The sequence below is a fragment of the Mytilus californianus genome, unplaced genomic scaffold (genome assembly GCF_021869535.1).
Source record: "Mytilus californianus isolate M0D057914Y unplaced genomic scaffold, xbMytCali1.0.p SCAF_6, whole genome shotgun sequence".
In the NCBI taxonomy this organism is placed as follows: Eukaryota; Metazoa; Mollusca; class Bivalvia; order Mytilida; family Mytilidae; genus Mytilus; species Mytilus californianus.
The window spans coordinates 67,989,407-68,011,326 of NW_026262712.1; the positions used below are offsets into that span (position 1 = coordinate 67,989,407).

Consider the following 21,920-nt stretch of genomic DNA (forward strand, 5'->3'; position numbering starts at 1 on the left):
TCTTTGTCCAAACTAACTAAGGACATTTTTACCACGTGTTAGATTGTGGTTTGTCATTACGTCGTCTGATCTTTTAATTACCGAACGTGACTTATTCCCGATTGTGACTGTTTTGCTGAGTGTGAAACCGCATTGCTACAAGACGTGTCATGGTACCTTTCTATCCCAAATTCATGTATTTAATTTTGATGTTATATTAGTTATTCTCGTCGGATTTTGTCAAATGTCCTAACGTCTTTTCTGTTATATTCGTGTGTTATGGTAAAGATAATTAATCACCCACTTCACTTATTAGATTTTAGTTTGGTTCAACGAAATTTATACGATATATTTGGTTTACAGTTTGATTCAGAAGAAACACCGACATAGCTATAGATAATACAATTAATTATCTACCACAATTTGATATTAATAAGTATTGTAATTTTCATTGTTATAAGTAAATGTAATGTCAGTATAACAAATCTAATCTTGAATCAATCCTAATCCTATCTTAATTTTATACAATTTACTGTTTGCAAAATTATAAATTATTCTAAATAATAAGGATGTTCTTGTCCCAGGCAGAAAACCCTGGCCGTGTTAGGCGCAACATTTTGGAATTTTGGTCCTCGGTGCTCTTCGGCTTTGTACTTGTTTTGGCTTTCAAGCTTTTTTCATCTGAGTGTCACTGGATGGTCTTGTGTGGACGAGACGCACATCTGGCGTATTGAATTTTAAGCCTAGTACCTTTTGTTAGCTATTATTCGTGTGTTCCTTTGTCCTATATGTTCTCCCATTTATTTGTATTGTGGTCCTGTCATGTGATGTTGTCGTTTTGGTGTTGTGTTTGACGTTACCATTAAAGCGGGAGGTTTAGCATGCCACAAAACCAGGTTCAACCCACAATTTTTTTCTTAAAATGTCCTGTACCAAGTCAGGAAAATGGCCATTGTTATATTATAGTTCGTTTCTGTGTGTGTTACATTTTAATGTTGTGTTTTTGTTGTGTCGTTGTTCTCCTCTTATATTTGATGCGTTTCCCTCAGTTTTAGTTTGTAACCCGGATTTGTTTTTATCTCTATCGATTTATGAGTTTCGAACAGCGGTATACTACTGTTGCCTTTATTTGTTACCCCAACAGAGGCTGAGGCTATGTGATACCGTATTTATGGTTATATTTCTATTTTTACTTTGAAAATATTATCCAATATCGTTGCAACTAATAAAATAAACGTCATATTTTCCCTACCATGTGTTTATTGATACTGTTAACTTATAACTGTTGTCCTTTTTCATATATGTTATGTTTATCTTTTTTTGTACTGTTCCTTGTATAGTTTTGAGTGTCATGTCAACACGTGTCAGGTTTTTAGTCAGTACTTGAATGGACTGTACCAAGTGTAGTACGCCATGTTCGCGTATATGTTCATTTTTAGTTTTGATAGTTTTGACTGATCAATGTGTTTACCAATACTACGCAAATCTGTAAAAAAAGTCACAAATCCCCCTTTCATAAAATTTTTTTTTATTCTTGGTGGTTATATAGAGTATTTGTTACTGATTGCATGCAACGAGCAGAATCCAGGTCCAGTTCACTATAAGAATTTGAAAATAGTACACAATAAAGTTTGTATTTTACTTTTAAAGTTAGTTTTCATTAACAATAATCTACACGATTACGATATTGTTTATATCTTGACCAGCAATTAATAAAACTCGAATTGAATGAAATGGGTTTCATAAACCTATAAGGTTAGATAGATATACATGGTGAAGCTGTGACAATTTATGTGAAAAAAGTTTGCATTTTATTATTCGGAATTACTTATTCGTAATCAATTATTGGTTGAACTAAGCTCTGTTTCTCCTGTTTCAGTTGTAAGTTCATTTACAACTTTTAAACAACACTCGTTTAAAGGCAAATTTGGATTTTGATTAGAGTACGAAGGACTTTGAAACCAATTGAATGCACATGACTAGGATGATGTAGCTTTGATTCATATTATATAAACGATAAAAAAATAAGGAGTTGGGCTATGATTGCCAATCAGACAACTATCCAACATGATTTTAATGGCGTGGATTTAAGCAACAAAAGGCCAACATGCGGCCAAGAAAAAGAAAACCCCAGCTATAAAATGCAACTGAAAATACCAATGAATAAAAATAGACAAAAAACAAATATAACAAACAGAAACCACTGAAATTCTTGCTCCACACATAGGACAGGCACATATGTAATATGGCGGGTTTAAACATGTTTGTGAACGCCCTATCCTATATCTAAATTCGAACAGCGCAACATTTTGACAAATCATAAATTTAGTTGAAAAAATGGCCTGACACGTTAGATTGTGCCGTAGCACAAAGAAAAAATCAATAAACAGAAAGACAAAAAAGCCCCACTAAGTACAGATCTAAGAATGCTCAGCAGTTAGTGAAAGCTAGCTCAAAGCCAATAACAACAATTTGACAAATCATGTTCTCCCAGACTAAAGTATCAATCAGTGCACATCCGAAAACATTCGTGTAAAGATGTCCTTGTGCAATGCCAAAATAAAAGTACATTATATCTACAGTATGTAGGACCACAAAGTTTTCACAAATGTAAAGCAAGGTATATTTAGTTATGTTTTAATCTATGAAAAAAAAAATCAATGTAAGAACCGATAAATACAATATTGAAAGATCTTACTACGGGGATAAAATGATATCCTTTAAGAAAAGATTTATTCAAAGGATTGATCAGTTTTCATTTTCAGGGGCGGGTCCAGGTGAGGGGGTAATGGGCGTACGCCCCCCCCCCCCTTTAAAAAAAAAAACAAAAAAACTATCGTAATCTGCTAACATTGTATTGAATATGGCAATTTATCATATTCATTAATTAAACACATACTCTGAAAATGGTTCTAAAGAATCCACTCTAGTCTAACCATTCATTGAAAATGAGAGTCCGTCATTGTTTCTATGTTCATTTCAGGTTTTGCATTAAGGTACATTTATACTAGTAACATGTAATATTTGGTATAGCATTTTCACTTCTCATCTGGATAGCCTTTGGTAGTATCATATTGATTCAATATCCATTAGTGAGTAACTAAGTGACATTGACCTACATTTTGCCATGAAGTTCAAGCACTATATTTATTTATGTACCATATACCACCTATCGGAACTAGACAGTGACATGATTGCTTTAATTTAGTACTGTAGTACAATGAGGTCAATTTTTTCATATTCAATCATGTATTCCACATTAAATAAAACACATTAAAGCCTACAATATTTACAACAAAAGAACTTTATACTTCAGTGTTTGTTTGTCTTGTATCATATGTGTGTCGTTCAACGAAACCAGAACTTAATCTAAGATAGAGAGATATTTATCAGTCTGGCTACTTCATAATTTGATGCTAAATTGTTGAAATCCAGGAGCTTCTGAGCTTCTCCATGGACCATCTACCAGGGCAACCGTAATTTCGTCTCCCGTTCATAAAATCCTGGCCTAGGACTATTGAAATGTTAAGTAACGCCTTATACCCTAGAATTTGGAATTTCTCGTTATTGGTCTACTGCTGTTAAGATCCATCCAATCATTTTAATATACCATAGACAATTAATGGAGAGAAATCGGCATAAAAAATGTCAAACCCTGACACTCTATATATAACTATAAAATATACATGCTTCAAGTCAGGAACCGTTACATTAGTGCATTTCACAATTATTTTATTTTTTTTTAGCAAAAAAAAGGTCCAAAATTTTTTTCGCATCCCTCCGCTCGGCGAAAGATTTGATTCTACGCCCCCTCTTTCAAATATCATAGAAACGCCCCTAATTTTGTTACTTTGTTTACATCATTATTTTGTTTATTCCACCAAGTTTGCTTAGCGACTCTTCAAAACCGTATTGTTTTGATATTTTCTAATTACGTATAAATGGTGTTGATATTAACGTGTCCCAATATACTTCAGTAACTGATGTATAATTGCCTTCACACATGTATACATACTGTAAATACGTACTCTTTTTATGTGCTCATAAGTAGCATGCGTTAATTCACTTTAAAATAGTTCTATTACTCGCATTACAGGTGTTCAAATATGATTTATGCTTGTGCATATAATGTGAAGAGAGCTTTTATAGGCTATGTCTGTTTTGCAATCCTTTTCATACCCTAATGAATAAAAAATGTTAAAATTTAACACTGAATTTTAGACCTGACGATTATGCAGTCATCACGGTAACATGAGGAAGGTGTTTCCTATGAAAGAGAATGAAGTCCGTTTTTGTTTCGTGATACTTTTGAGACAATCAAATATACAAATTTGCAAAAATTCGTAAGCTCTACAAAATAGCAGTCTCCGATAACAAGTGTAATGTGCAATGCAAATTTCATATTCACTACGGTGTGTGATTTTTTGAAGGAACTCGATGTTTGCTTTACCATGGTTCATTTAAATGCACTTTATGACAAGACCACTGAATTAATCAAAATGAATTTTTATGCAACATTTTAAGAAGTGATTTTGCTATGTATATTTGTATTATGTATTTTACATTAATGCTTTAAAAAGGCAAGTTTTCCTTATATAGCCAATACATTTGTTGACTTTTGAAGCCCAACATGTCTAATTCATTAAAAACGCTAATAAGAGATCGAAAAACTATGCCACATACAGACAAACAGGTATTTGAAATTCTAAAAAAGTTTTGGTGATGAGTGTTTTGTAGTATTTTGTAATATTGACTGGTCATTCTTATTGAATCTTGCGAAATTCGATTGGGTGAAGTTATTACTTCACCTGTTCAAATTTGTCATGCGTGCTTTATGTCTGAACATGAAATTTTATTTCGTATTGGTAATTCTTATGAAGACAGGGATGGCATCTCTAGTTCAAAAGGTACAAATTATTTAAGAAACTATAAAATTACTCTTGTTTGGATTAACAATTATAGTTAGGATTGTCTTCAGTTTTCTGTCCTCAATCTATACCAAACTGGACACTGGACGAGTTCATGCTTTTTAATCATTGAAACAAAAAGTACGAAAGGTTCGATTTGCCATTTCTTACTTTTTTCACAAAATTTCGTAATTACATACAGAGGATTTTTACAGTATTAAGATAGCGCATTCTTCAGAAGCTTGTGTGTCTTATCAAATAGTATTTTTTAGTCTTATAAATTTGTTTTCATTCCAATTTAATCCAAATGAAAGCCGTGAGTTTATGAAGCCAAAATATGACCGACCTGCCTATGTTTGCACATTAAAAGTAAATTATATCATTTCAAGGCCAGATTCGTCTACCTCACAAAATCTTGTTAGACAATTTAGTGTATTGTTTTTATAACGTGTTTTTGTTCATTGAATTTCTTACTGGTATTGAGGAGTTCGTCTTCATATTATAACAAAAGTAAAACATTCAAATTATATCCAATGTCTTAAAAATATTCAGGTCATGCACACATACAAACATATATACTGAAGCCGATTAAGCAGATAAAAAGCATTGTGTAGCAATTTGTGAAATAGAAACATTATCTACCAAGTGAGTTAGACATGATGATGGAAAGCGTAAACATATACAAACAAAGGAATTTAAATGTTAAGCAGTAAGGTTAAAACTAATAGACATTAAGGTCGTTTCAAAATACATGTTTAAACAAAAAAGTATACTCAGCACGCACATGGTACTACACTGACTAAGTAATAACGAATGGTTACATGCCAGAATGGATTAGGATTAAAGCTGCAAAACTATGCTTGATAATTGTTTTTTTTCATGTCTATTTATCATTTTTTTCTCATGTCTGTTTATCAATAAGATATTACGTCTTCCTGCTCAATTTCTGTGTGTACTAAAGCTTGATTTTATCTAATTGTAGGATTCCTTTGTGTTATGTTCTTCTTTCACTAGTACGAATTGATCGTTAAGGATCATTTAACCCCGTTTGACAAAAATATGTGTTAGTACCACTTAGTTTGTACCAATTCATGTTGTTAGTACATTCCAATTTCCAAAATCATGATAGGATGGTTAAAGTAAGGTTTCAACTCCCTCCGACAAAGCTGACCTCAAACATTTTTCGTTATTCTATTTCGGTCCTTTCTGAAAGAGAAGATATTTACAAGTCGTGTATTGATCCTCCTGCAATGAGCACGAAACTTTCGCTTTAATATATAAGATGTGGGAATGAAGAACATTCAGTGACATTGCATTATCCAGAGTCACGGATACAATTGTTTTGAGGTCCACGTATTTCAGTGTTGCCATTAAAAAAATCCCCTACATGTATTCTGAAATAGAAAACCAGCCCTGCAAAAGAACTAGCTGCTTCAATTCATGTTTTTTTTAAAATTAATCGATAAACGTTTTGTTAAAAAACTATAACGACAGCGTGTTTTTGTGTGTGCATGCAATGAATGAAGACTCAGACTCATGATCAGTGATTAGACATCAGTTTTCATGTAAAATTAATCAAGAAAATAAATACACGTGCTGTCCGTTTGACAACCTGACCTGGATAGAGAAAAAACAATGACATAGAAATCGCTCCGAAGTTCGTAAATATTAATGAAATCCTACACTCAAATTTCTAAACATGCACTAAAAACAAATCTGTGCACCCGTAAAACCTGTTGAAATATGTACATTTTCTGCAAATAATCGATGAAAATGCTGTTAAATTCTACAAGAAACATATGTACAAAAAAGCATGCATGATCAATCATCAATTACTTGTAAAAAATAAAATCAATAGTTATCGTGTTACTCTTATCAATATCTGTTCAACGGTCTCCCCTAAAAAGGCTTAAAAATAACTATTTCCTAACATGAGCCTGGTGACGTCACAAACACCACCGCGCGCTGACCTAAAAACATTCCACATCCAAATATTGAAGTGAAACTTCCAAGACAAAATGTTAATCAGTTTTCCTACAAATTCAAACAAAAAACACACGCTTTTAAGTATGTGTTAGTCAATCTTATCCTTAAGAATATTCATTATATAAGTCTATGAAAAATGAAAATACATGTACTTTGAATACAATGTTATCTTGTTTAATTTTTCCAAATTACCATAACGTAATATTTTTAGGAGGATATACTGACATAACAGTACACCAAAAACAAATTAATGGTTCCATTCAGGAAATTATACCTCATTGTGGAAATCCGTACGGAGGTACGTCAGTCGATGAAGAATTCCTCAAACTGTTGGCCGAAATATTTGGCAAAAATGTTATGGAAGAGTTTAAACGAAGCCAAAATGAAGATTTTAAAGATTTATGTGATCAATTTGAATTTAAGAAAAGAATAGTTAAGACAGAAATGAGCATTACCATTTCCTTATCCTCTTCATTTATGGAACTTGTTTTGAAGGTTCGAAATATCAGTGCTGACGACGCAGTTAAAAAGTATCGGTACAAAAATGAAATTTATTGTTCAAATCAAAGGCTCAACATATTAAAAAGTGGTGTGAAGCGTCTTTTCGGAGAAACTATTGAATCATTGATGAAGTCCATTGAACATGTACTTTCCGATGCAAAAGTGTCTGATTTAGTAAATGTGATAATGGTAGGAGGATTTTCCCAAAATGAATTAGTAGAAGAAGCTGTGCGAAAGCATGTAGGAACCTCCATGAATGTTATTATACCTGAGGAGGCAGAAATAGCTGTCTTAAAAGGAGCCTTAATATATGGATTCTCTCAACAAGTAAGTTATAACGTACTTTATCTTTCTTTTAATCTAAATTTTGTAGCAAAGGCGCATTTAGTTCTATGAAAATGTATTCTTATAAAAAATAAACATCTTTAAGGAATTAAAAATGTATTGCACGAGTTTCAAATATAATTTTACAGTTTATGAAAATGCAACAACGAACTGCATTTAAAATGGGTAAAGGTAAATTGAAAACAGATTCATAAATCAAATTATCACGAATAAGTTCCACTATTCGTAGTTACGATCCTTTCTCCGTTTATGAAAACCCCGAATGCAAATTGACAGTGAATTTTAAGCAGAGTCTTCTTACACGTAGGATTCATTCGAGTTAACCACTGGTTTATGTTTGGGTTCTCTTTCTCAGTTTTTAAAGTTCCTGTGAAGTGTTTACAGACTGTTTTGTTTTTTGTTTGTTTGACACTGGTATCGTCTGTTTCTTTTATGGTTTTCAAACCCCCCTTTCGTATCTGCTTGTTATGTTTTGAAACAATCATAGTTACTGTGTTAGATGTTTATGAATTAATTGAGGTGTGTCATGACTTGAGATTCTTTCTAGTAAAGGAAAAGGTTCGCAATAGGAGATTATCCAGTTAGCGCGCTTTCAAAATCCATTGGTGGTATATATTGTAACGTGACCGAGGGGAGGAACGACAACGACACAGACGGACGGATATAACCATACTATGGCACGACAATGTATCCTGTGGTAAATTTCATTAACTAAATAATACGATATATATTTACAAGTTTGTTCACAAATGTACATTACTTCAGACTTATTGACAAAGTTAGCTGCAAAGTTTAAACATATAAACTTTTAAAACAAGTCCTCTAGAATCTTTACTGATTCAAGTATCACAGCTGATACACAATCTGCCAGTATCTTGACCAACTGACCTTTATCAGAAAGTTTAATTACTTTCACTCTAGACAATAACTAAATTTTATTACCTTACACCGCAAGACATCGTTACTTGTCTTAATTACATCAAACAGTTCAACTTAAACTGCAGATAATAAAACTAGCCATTTGTCAAATTAGCCTTCCGTCATTAATTTTCTCTGTACACAAAATAACAGTTATAAAGCCAATTTAACCAGAGGTCAATATTTACAAAACATTAAAATATTACAATATGATTCCGCACAACAACGATATCGAGCAACGAAATATTTAGTTGAATCAGTCGTATGCACTCCAATTAATGTACTTGTCAGTAAATTGTATTTAAAAAATCGAATTGTATCGATTATAACAGATAAGTTTATCGAAAATCTTTCATTGAATAAATAGGTAATAATCAGAATCTACAAATAAGACACAGAATAATCGGTCTACAACAAATTTGAGTCAAATACTAAATTGACCCAAGTCTTAAACATTGTGATTGATTTAAAGAGACTATCAAAGATCTGTCACCGATATTATATTCACCAAATAGAAAAAAGAAAAAAAACCACAAGATATGTGATTATATATTGACGAAATTCCGCACTTTGTACACGCACATCAACCCTCCTCCTTTTGAATCGCGACCAGTGGATTATCAAATGGAAGAACATATAATGAACCGGAAAAATGAAAATACATAACGTGATAACGTTATAAAAGATGTCAAAACACAAGCACAAATTAAACAATAATAAACAGTACAGAATCAACGAATTATCACAGTTATATTTACACCAAGCTAAAAGTGCTCAGTCAGCAGCACATTTCATAACGTACCTGAATAAAAAGAACACGAAGACGTATAATGTAGCTGAACTTAAACATAGAAATACATTTAATTTGATAAGGTGCTTACATTATGCTTCTCATTTGCGAACATGAAACGAAAAACACATACATTTTTAACCGGATTTTCGAAGGAAATATCGGTTATTAAAATGGTGATATACGGCGGTCGGCTGGGCGGTTCGGGCGGCTGCCAAACAGTGTCAGCACAATAACATGAAAACGCTTTAACAATTTTTTTTCAAATTTAAATATGTTGTTTCCTGGGACCTAATGAAGGTCTCTATTAATTTTCAAGATTTTAGTATATCTCCTTTGTGAGTTATCGCCATTTTTAATATCCAAAAGTAGAATGTTTAAATATTTTACTGTTGTTATTATGTTATGATTTGTCTTATCTCAGAATAAAAATTGGAGTGACAGATTTATTTGAAAATTATCTATTTCCTAAGTGGTAATGATTATAAGCTATATCATTAGACATTTTGAAGATAATTACATTATTAATTATGTTAGAGTACTATGTTAAACAAACATAGTTCTGTTCAATTAGATATTATAAATATTTCAGCATATGATAATGATTTATTTTCATTATTAATTAGATCTTGGAAATATTTTAGCATATGATAATCATTGGAGTGACAAAATTTTCTGTTTTCTGATAAGATCTGTAGGACTGTATATATACAGTTTGAAACTTACTAATATTACTGTATAAATGAAGTTTGGAATTTACTGTTCATTATTAGACATTTTGTAGATAATTAAGTGTCCGTTAATCATATATATTCTTACCCCTACCCCCCTTCAATTTGATAATGTGCTTTTATCTTGTAAACGGTTGAGATCCCTACTCCTAAACCATATATATTCTTGTATGGGACAATAAAACAAATCAAATGAAATATTGGGATAGTCCTCGGGTTCACTTGTGAATGTGCAAGCTCCCCACCCTGAATCCATATATATTCTTGTATGTTACAAATCAAATGAATTAAAAGGTGAGTCCCCTGGGGTCACCCCCAGCGTGTCTGTTTGAGAACTTGTAAACGGTCGAGATCCCCACCCCTAAACCATATATATTTTTTGTATGGGACAATATAAGAAATCAAATGAAATATAGGGGAAGTCCATTGTGGTAACCCCCACCTCCTTCTGTTTTAAAACTTGTAAACGGTTGAGATCCCCACCCCTAAACCATATATATTCTTGTATGGGACAATAAAACAAATCAAATGAAATTTAACGGAAGTCCACGGTGGTAAACCCCACCCACTTCTTTTTTGAAAACTTGTAAACGGTTGAGATCCCCACCCCTAAACCATGTATGGGACAATAAAACAAATCAATTGAAATTTAGGGGAATTCCCCTAGGCTAACCCCCACCCCTTTTTTTTTTGAAAACTTGTAAACAGTCAAGATCCCCACCCTGAAACCATATATATTCTTGTATGTTACAATAAAACAAATCAAATGAAATAAAAGCTAAGACCCCTGGGTCATCCCCACCTTCTTTCTGTTTAAGAACTTGTAAACGGTCGAGATCCCCACCCCTAAACCATATATATTCTTGTATGGGACAATAAAACTAATCAAATGAAATATAGGGGAAGTCCATTGGGGTAACCCCTACCCCCTCTTTTTTGATAACTTGTAAACGGTCAAGATTCCCACCCAGAAACCATATATATTCTTGTATGGAACAATATATCAAATCAAATGAAATATAGGGGAAGTCCACGGGGGTAAACACTACCCCCCTTCTTTTTGAAAACTTGTAAACGGTTGAGATCCCCACCCCTAAACTATATATATTCTTGTATGGGACAATAAAATAAAGCAAATTAAATTTAGGGGAAGTCCCCTGGGGTAACCCCTACTCTCTTTTTTTTGTTGAAAACTTGTAAACTGTCAAGATCCCCATCGCGAAACCATATATATTCTTGTATGTTACAATAAAGCAAATGAAATGAAATAAAAGGTGAGTTCCTTGGAGTAGTGGGGAAACTACCGGTTCTGGCGACTTTTTGCTGATGTTAACCCTATGGGGAAAAGGTAGCCTCCTGAGAGGTAGCCTCCCGATGTGAGGCTATTTCTATGACGACATTTTTAGGTATTATGACACTAATTAATTAAATTAATTATTTTCTTTGGAGGATAAACTCATTATAAAATGTTACTAATTACGTTTGTGTTAATTATGCATAAGTATATGATTTTTATTTTTATTTTAATTTGATATATGAAAATCCCCAGTCTATTAATAGATATACAGGTAAACCCATCTAAGTGTGTATCAAATATATATATTTGTTTGTTTATATATCTATTCACCTACGGCTGTGAAGAATAAGACGTACACGTTATTATATAAATAATATAATCGTTAAATCAATATTGAAAGCGTGTTTTAACTTGTCGTTATTGTACGTATATATAGTGACCTTTAACATGTTTAGACGTGTTAACAGTTAAATAATCCGATTTAGATTAGTCGCCATGTTCAAAATATAATTGTAAACATGATCGCGTCGGTTTTTTTATACGACCGCAAAAATTGAAAATTTTTTGGTCGTATATTGGTATGACGTTGGCGTCGTCGTCGTCGTCGTCGTCGTCTGGCGTCGTCCGGCGTCGTCCGAAGACACATTGGTTTTCGCACTCTAACTTTAGTTTAAGTAAATGGATCTCCATGAAATTTTACCATAAGGTTCAATACCACGAAAGGAAGGTTGGGATTGATTTTGGGGGTTATGGTACCAACAGTTAAGGAATTAGGGGCCAAAAAGGGGCCAAAAATAAGCATTTTTGTAACTTCCAGACAATAACTTGTGTGTAAGTGTATGGATCTCTCTGACATTGTACCACAAGGTTCCATATCACAAAGGGAAGGCTGTAATTGATTTTGGGGGTAATTGCCTCAAAATTTTAGGAATTAGGGGCCAAAAAAGGGGCAAAAAACAAGCATTTTTCTAGTTTCATGACAATAACTTGTGTGTAAGTGTTTGGATATTTCTGAAATTGTACTACAAGGTTCCATATCACAAAGGGAATGCTGGAATTGAGTTTGGGGGTAATTGCCTGAAACGTTTAGGAATTGGGGGCCAAAAAGGGGCCAAAAATAAGCATTTTTCTAGTTTCCAGACAATAACTTGTGTTCAAGTGTATGGATCTCTCTGAAATTGTACTGCAAGGTACCATACCACAAAGGGAAGGCTGGGATTGAGTTTGGGGGTGATGAATCATAAGGGGGTTCAAAAAATTGGGGGGGGGGGATTTTTTTTTTTCTTTTTTTTTCTTTTTTTACTTTTTTTTTTCTTTTAAAATTTTCCATTTTAAGTTGGTTATTTCTGATTAATATTTAAAAGCAAATAATAATGATATGGTAGGAGATACACACCAAACAGGATGTGTAAATTATTATATAATAAGTATTGTGCAATAGCAAGAAATTTTCAATTGCACAGTATTGCACAATTGCAAGAAATCTTCAATTGCACAGTATTGCGCAATAGCAAGAAATCTTCAATTGCACAGTATTGCGCAATAGCAAGAAATATCCAATAGCACCATATTGCGCAATAGCAAGAAATTGTCAATTGTACAGTATTGCACAATAGCAAGAAATATTCAATTGCACAGTATTGTGCAAAAGAAGATACTTCGTATAAATTGCTTATTTCTTGATCAATTTCAATGGGGTTTTATTCTTGAATTCTTGGGGTTCTTTAATATGCTGAATCTAACTGTGTATTAAGTTTTTGGATTTTGGGCCCCGTTTTTAAATTGGTCCACATTGAGGTCCAAAGGGTCCAAAATTTAACTTTATTTGATTTCATCAAAAATTGAATTATTGGGGTTCTTTGATATGCCGAATCTAACCGTGTATTTAGATTCTTAATTTTTGGTTCCGTTTTCAAATTGGTCTACATTAAGGTCAAAAGGGTCCAAAATTAAACTTAGTTTGATTTTAACAAAAATTGAATTTTTAGGGTTCTTTGATATGCTGAATCTAAACATGTATTTAGATTTTTGATTATGGGCCCAGTTTTCAAGTTGGTCCAAATCAGGGTCCAAAATTAAACTTTGTTTGATTTCAACAAAAATTGAATATATGGGGTTCTTTGATATGCTGAATCTGACCATGTATTTAGATTTTTGATTTTTGGGCCCCGTTATCAACTTTGTCCACATTGAGGTCAAAAGGGTCCAAAATTAAACTTTGTTTGATTTCATCAAAAATTGAATTATTGGGGTTCTTTGATATGCTGAATCTAACCATGTATTTAGATTTTTTATTTGTGGACCCGCTATCAAATTGGTTCATATTGAGGTCAAAAGGGTCCAAAATTAAACTTTGTTTGATTTCATCAAAAATTGAATTATTGGGGTTCTTTGATATGCCAAATCTAACCGTGTATTTAGATTTTTAATTTTGGGTCCCGTTTTTAAATTGGTCTACATTAAGGTCCAAAGGGTCCAAAATTAAACTTAGTTTGATTTTAACAAAAATTGAATTCTTGGGGTTCTTTGATATGCTGAATCTAAACATGTGTTTAGAATTTTGATTATGGGCCCAGTTTTCAAGTTGGTCCAAGTTGGGGTCCAAAATTAAACTTTGTTTGATTTCAACAAAAATTGAATATATGGGGTTCATTGATATGCTGAATCTAAACATGTATTTAGATTTTAGATTTTTGGCCCAGTTTTCAAGTTGGTCCAAATTGGGGTCCAAAATTAAACTTTGTTTGATTTCAACAAAAATTGAATATATGGGGTTCTTTGATATGCTGAATCTTACCATGTATTTAGATTTTTTATTTGTGGGCCCGCTATCAAATTGGTTCATATTGAGGTCAAAAGGGTCCAAAATTAAACTTTGTTTGATTTCATCAAAAATTTAATTATTGGGGTTCTTTGATATGCCAAATCTAACCGTGTATTTAGATTTTTAATTTTGGGTCCCGTTTTTTAAATTGGTCTACATTAAGGTCCAAAGGGTCCAAAATTAAACTTAGTTTGATTTTAACAAAAATTGAATTTTTTGGGTTCTTTGATATGCTGAATCTAAAGATGTGTTTAGATTTTTGATTATGGGACCAGTTTTCAAGTTGGTCCAAGTTGGGGTCCAAAATTAAACTTTGTTTGATTTCAACAAAAATTGAATATATGGGGTTCTTTGATATGCTGAATCTAAACATGTATTTAGATTTTAGATTTTTGGCCCAGTTTTCAAGTTGGTCCAAATTGGGGTCCAAAATTAAACTTTGTTTGATTTCAACAAAAATTGAATATATGGGGTTCTTTGATATGCTGAATCTTACCATGTATTTAGATTTTTTATTTTGTAGGCCCGCTATCAAATTGGTTCATATTGTGGTCAAAAGGGTCTAAAATTAAACTTTGTTTGATTTCATCAAAAATTGAATTATTGGGGTTCTTTGATATGCCAAATCTAACCGTGTTTTTAGATTTTTAATTTTGGGTCCCGTTTTTTAAATTGGTCTACATTAAGGTACAAAGGGTCCAAAATTAAACTTAGTTTGATTTTAACAAAAATTGAATTCTTGGGGTACTTTGATATGCTGAATCTAAACATGTGTTTAGATTTTTTATTATGGGACCAGTTTTCAAGTTTGTCCAAGTTGGGGTCCAAAATTAAACTTTGTTTGATTTCAACAAAAATTGAATATATGGGGTTCTTTGATATGCTGAATCTAACCATGTATTTTGATTTTGGACATTGGACCATAATAGGTAAATTAAAAAAATTGAAGTTCTTAGACCACATTCTTTCTGTGTCAGAAACCTATGCTGTGTCAAATATTTAATCACAATCCAAATTCAGAGCTGTATCAAGCTTGAATGTTGTGTCCATACTTGCCCCAACTGTTCAGGGTTCGACCTCTGCGGTCGTATCAAGCTGCGCCCAGCGAAGCATTTTATTTTAATATAAGTAAATCGTTACATTAATGGAACAAAATAGTATTTTACATCTAACTATTTCTGAGGTGAAATTTTGAAAGGTATTTAATCTCGAATTTTATAATATAATTGTTCAATCAATATCGATAGCGTGTTTTAACTTTCAATAGGTTTTATTGATAAACGATGCACCGGTGTTTATCATTGTTAGTGTTTGTGTATGTTTGTGTGTGTGTGTGTTTGTGTGTGTGTGTGTTTGTGTGTATCGATTCAAGGTTTAATCCATACAAATATGAGCAAGGAATTATCCAATATGATTCTCCTTTTGTGTGATTGTATTCCTATTTTTTTTTTAAGTTTCTACTTCTCGATACCACACTAGTAATGATAACAACAATAATTTGTACAATATTTAATATCCCCGTCAATTCAGACAGACATGGGTCGGGGAGCCATCCACATGTTGTCTTTACAATATATATAAAGAATAAAATTATCTATGATTATTTTATACATCGAGATAAAAAGAAATAGAGAGTTGCATATCACTCAACAGTATCTGTAACCTCACGAAAGGGCCAACAGTATGCTATATTTCATGCAGGGGTGTAAACTGTCGAGACTTGAAGTTAGTCTTTCCGGGATAGTTAACTCTCTCAAATATCAGATAAATCGCGAGCTTTAATCCAAGAGTTGAATTTCTTTGGCCAGTGTAACCATTTAACATAATATTGCTTGTTGGGTCCTTTGCCTTTTGTATTGAGGATGTTTTCAACTTTCCATATATCGTCTTCCCGAACATCCACTTTCTGCACTTCTGATTGGTAGAAGGTTCCTGAAATTTCTTCGTCTTGAAAATCAATAAGTCGATAAACTGGAAGCCCACAACGTAATATTCTTTGAGATATTCTAAATATCTCTCCGCTCCATTTCTCATCGTATTCCCTGGTAAAAGGATTTCTTATGTATGTAATCCGAATTTTATCACCGATTTTGAAAATTTTGAAACGGAAAGGTTTTCGTACATTCTTTTTCTTAGGTTGTAATCTTTTTGGCCAATACATTTTCCACCACAGGTTTGTCTCTTTAGATAGGGTGACTTTATCTGGTGCCATGCCAATCGTTCTATGGAAGGTCTTGTTGTAGCTGTTAGCAAAATTCTGTAAGTTATCCACATAGTCATATGACTGCTTACTGGTGATAAATCTAATAATTTTTGATTTAATAGTCTTGATCACTCTTTCAACGTAATTAGCTTTGATTTCCGAAATTAACAGTAACAATAATTGTTTGAGGCCTCTAACGAATCACGATAAGGATATTATGATGAATCACGGTAAAATTTTAACCAATTTGACGCTAACGGTAGCCGAAAATGACCGTTTGACGCCTGATGGTAAAAGGCATTCCAACCTTTAAATAAAACTAACTTATCATAAGTGGTTCTTTGTTAACTGATCTTAATATACATGTAATCACAAACTTTAAAATGTAAACATTGCTAAAATGACAAGATCAATAGACCATGACTTGGGGCTACAGTAAGAGGACAGGGCCAAATAATCTCCATGGATAGAAGATGCATCAAATTGAATGCTAATACATCTTTATATCAAATTATATTTATTTATTATTAGTAGTTTCACTCAAACTGACCTAATCAAAATTTTTTAAACACCAATATGTTTTGAGTAGGGAAAGGAAATGCATGATTTTTGTACATGCAAAAAACTCACGATGTTGTTGACAATACATGTGTAGGTGATATCGGCTAAACTCTTGTTAAGCATTGTCAAAATATTACTGAAGTAGATCCAGCAGAAAATGTAGGTCATGTTCACCTAGTTCTTGTTATAACATATATACATGTACATATCTTATATCATAAGATAAATTCACCACTTGCTCAACACTGAACCAATATGCAAAAATCATTTTGTAAATCAGCATTTGCATACCGACGGGGAAATCTATGAGCTGTCCCGTTGTGGATGGGGATCATCCCGATGCAAAAAAACATCTTGTAGCTAAAGTAATTCTTATCTATTTCTAAAATCACAAAATCATGTACAAAAAAATATTTCACCTAAAAATATGGACCCAGTGGGGATGGGTTGAAGTAAACAATCAATTACTGGAATTTACTGGTATATAAAATATTTAAATTCAATTAATTTTACCTCTTCAGTGCAACATGTGCAATAGTCTTTTCAAATATTAAAGGTATGTGTCTTTACAAATCACATCTGCAATTCAGCAAATCCCTGAAGAAAAAGTTTCAAATTTATTAAGTCTGATAAAAATATATACATGTATATGAATGAATGATATAATTTATTAAGACAATACAAATTTCTTTGAAGCTCTTACTTTAGACCAATTTAATGAGTTGCAAATAACATTAACTGAGAAAAATCATTTCCCTAAGTACAGGTTATGCAGAATACAATGCATGTTTTAACCCCTGAGAGCTAGAGTTTCAAGGACTTTGCGTTAATTTTTTTTTGGTACATTCAAAAATTATAAATATGGTAATTGGCATAAGGCAAACCAAAAATGTGTACATGTGTGTTTGAAGTACTAAAAATACTGATCTTTATTTTATGATTAAAAACGCCTTCAGTACAGTACATCGCAAAGTTTTTCTTGTCATTTTTTAATAGCACTGATCAAAACAATATATGCCTCCAATTAAGCCAATAAGGTACGGTTTAATAAATCATCAAATAAAAATTATTTCTGTAATTTGTTGAAGGCCTATTTAAAAAAAATTAGTTGTTCCTTCGATAACCTAACCAAGTATAAACATTTCTGTAAGCTTTGAACAAGCCCTATTTATATTGCGTCAAATAAATTCCCCTTTTTAAACCAGTCAAAAACTTTAAAAAAAAAAACCATTTTCCTACCTATCTAACCTAATTCTTTTCGGCTGTTGTAGAAACACTGGTGCTATCTTTTTATGCCTAAATGCACCATAATTTATGAAACCTTGAACATTTGCTAAAGAATTGCATGTGAACCTTCCTTTGGAAGGGCAATAATCCATTTTTCAGGGGTCTCCTTCAGTTTAGTACACACTCATATTTTTGGCTAGCTGCGGAACTGTAGCTCTTAGGTCCTTGTGTTATTTTTTGACTATTTGCGGACCATCCTAAAAACTACAGTTCCGCAGTTAATTTTTGGCATTATTATCATTTTTTCTAAACATCCTTTATAAAATATGAGAAAAAAAGCCAGCTGTTTACTTGTCAATCTACCAGAAAAACACAGCCAAAAAACAAAATATGAGTCCCCCCCTTTTTTATATTCATGTAGAACCTAGACCACTTTCAATAAAATATATAAAGGGGGAGGAGAATGATGTATAATCAAAACAATCTTTTGAATATATATGTAAATAGTGTACCTTGTGTTTCTGTAGTACAGAGAAAAAAGGCCCTGTTCATCTGGATGGAAACTGCTCTGTCTGGCTTTGATCCTTCCTTTGTGAGACGGTTGGGCACAACCAACATTCCTTTTAATAATCTCATGCATATTCCTAGGGTTTGTTGGTGTTTTAGAAAAACAAAGTTCTAGGGAAGTGGTTCAACAGTTCTATTACATTGTCCAATTGGCGTGTTGTCTTTTCATCCTTAGAATATTGTGAATCCCCACATTCATCGTCAGAAAAAGATTGAAAAACTACAGTTCAATATTGTCTGCCACATGCATGACATCAGTGTTGTTTACATCAAAAGAGTTCCGCTAGGGGAAGTAACTCTGTAAATTGTGTTCTTACATGAACAAAGCAACAGAATCTTTGGAATGGCATTTTGACGAGCAGACAAAAAAACCAGCGAGACGAAGGCTTAAACCTGAAATTTCTATTTGCTTAGTATTTATATTTGCAATCATTGTGATTGTGCGGTTTTGGTAATAAAAATTATTTTGAATTGAAATTGCCTGAATTTACATAGGATAAGAGTAAAACATATAGAACTTCGAGGTGCTAATACCTAATACTGCAATTGATTTTCTAAAATTTGATTATACAGTTCTAATTTGATTGACTAAAGGTAACATATTTTGTGGAAGAGATGAATATTTGAAATATGTCATGTTTTGAAATTTTTAGAATTTGCCTGATTCTTAGGCAGACTGGTACTTTAAATAATATCTAATTTTAGAGAACTTAGTCATCACTGGTTGTTGTTATTATGTTATTGATAATAATTTGAAAAATTGCATCATATCTTATTTTAGAGAACTATTTATCCAGTTTGAGTTATTTCCATTTGCACAGAAAATATTATGGATAAAATTAACCTGTGTTTCATTTCAACATAAATTAAATATATATATAGGGTTCTTTCAAATGCTGAATCTAAACTCTATTTAAATATTAGATTTTTAGGCCCAATTTTTAAGTTGGTCCAAATCAGGGTCCAAAATTAAACTTTGTTTGATTCAACAAAAATTGAATTTATGGGGTTCTTTGAAATGCTGAATCTAACCATGTATTGAGAGATTTTGGATTGTGGGTCCTTTATCAAATTGGTCCACATTGAGGTCCAAAGGGTCCTAGATTAAACTTTTGTCTGATTTTATCAAAAATTGAATTCTTGGGGTTCTTTGATATGCTGATACTAATATGTACTTAGATTTTGGATATTTAACCATAATAGGTATTCAAATGTCCAATTTCAAATATATCAGTTCTTTGACTACATTTATTTTGTGTCAAATATTCAATCACAATCTAAATTCAGAGCTGTTTTAAGTTTAAATGTAGTGTCCATACTTGCTCAACTGTTCAGGGTTCGACCTCTGCAGGAAAATCCGGTCTGCTGTCTCTCTGACAGCCTCTTGTTTAACTGTTTTCTGGGAATATGAACTTAGGCCAGATAATTACCTAGATACATTTGTTTTCTTTCTCATCAACAGAAAGACACTAGAATTCTGCCTGATTTGGAACGTATGCAATTGACCAAAAGGCCTCCGTGTGAGTTTTCTAAGCACAGTTTAACAGACAAGAAAAACAGATCGACTGTGAGTATAACCCTTCAATTATTTCAACACGAAAGCTTGTAAAAGCATGCACTATTCCCAGTTTTGCATACATTGCAGTATCGCTTGAAAATTACAAAGGTGTAGAAAACAAGCATTGTGTACTTTTCATTTTTAAAAACGAAATACCGTGCAGTTAAAAGGTACAATCAAACGACCTCATAAGACAGACGACCTTTGAATTGAGATTAAAAATCCATTTTTCGACAGCTTGATTGTAAATGATTTTCGGACGAATATTTATTGCAGATCAAGCTGAAGCTAACACAGCATAAAATGCATACAGGACAATATAATCAAATAGTAGATGAACATATCTAGCAACCAAATCAGTAAAATTATGACTCTATGGTATTTGACCATGGGTTTGAATGACAATATAAAAGATAGGAAGATGTGGTACGATAACCAATATGGTTACTGTTTACCAAACAGTAAAAGCATGAGAATATCTACACATCTTCCCAGCGCTTGAAATTTATCAATGGGCAGAGACCCAATACCATAAGATGAGCCTAATAGAAAACCTTGATAATCCAAACACACTGCTACTGTTAATTAATGTTTTAACAGGTAAATAGTACTTATATACTTATAAGATACCCAATCATTTTCGTCGTTTTTTTCTGGAATCCATAATAACAATGGCTTTTACGATATCAATGATGAAACATTTCAAGAAAACTGCAAAATAACCAAAGTCACTCATTAGTATAAAAAACGTTAAAAGCCATTTCAGATGAAAACAACGTACGTCAGCTTTGACTTAGATATTCCATCATGGATTGTATAATCAAATCTTTTTACCATATGACTACAGTATAAGTTAATGAGAGTCAACTATCCTCCAGCTTCCTAATGACAACCTTGAACAATGAGCTAAACCTATCCCATTTATAAAGGGCATCTACTTGACAAAATGTGAAATAATTCTAACGAAAAAATCAACTGCTTGATTTATAAAATTTTTTTTTTTGCAGTTTCTGTCTAATGTATGACATTTATATCTTAAGAGTGTTTATTGTTTCCAGAAATGAACCAGGTTTACTATAAACAAGACTACAGGTTTACTATAACTCTTAGTTTGGAAGTTTCATGCAATCCTGTATCGACGAAATCATGATAGAACACACAGGATTCGTCGGAATATTGTATCATCCGGGTGAAATAAATATGCTAATGCAGGTGATAACCCAACATAAAACAAGGAGTTTAAAATATAAGTATTTCTTTCTCGTCGTAAAGTTCTCAACAGAAGCTCGAAACTTACTGTAGAGTTCATCAAAATATCTAGTGGCAAGCGTACATCCAACAAACCTCACATGCGGTAGAGGAGAACTTATTATTAGAGCTTTTTACCGTAGTTTTAGCTATTGATTCTAACACAATTACGATGACATGTGTCAAAATAGCACCTTCTAGTAAAAGATCAAGGACAAACAATGTTCTACTTTTGAATGCAATTGTTCAAGTTTTTAACCATAAGGACCAATACCCTT

General features: G+C 32.6%; 1 protein-coding gene across 2 annotated transcripts in view; it reads left to right on the forward strand.

Moving 5' to 3' along the window:
• Positions 1-21,920, forward strand: part of LOC127706853 (heat shock 70 kDa protein 12A-like) — a 90,797-nt gene that overhangs the window by 27,516 nt on the left and 41,361 nt on the right. For both annotated transcript variants that reach the window (XM_052211573.1, XM_052211572.1), the window contains 2 exons: positions 7,084-7,700; positions 20,299-20,403. In XM_052211573.1, the coding sequence (XP_052067533.1) occupies positions 7,084-7,700; positions 20,299-20,403 (722 nt within the window). The remainder of the gene's footprint in view (positions 1-7,083; positions 7,701-20,298; positions 20,404-21,920) is intronic.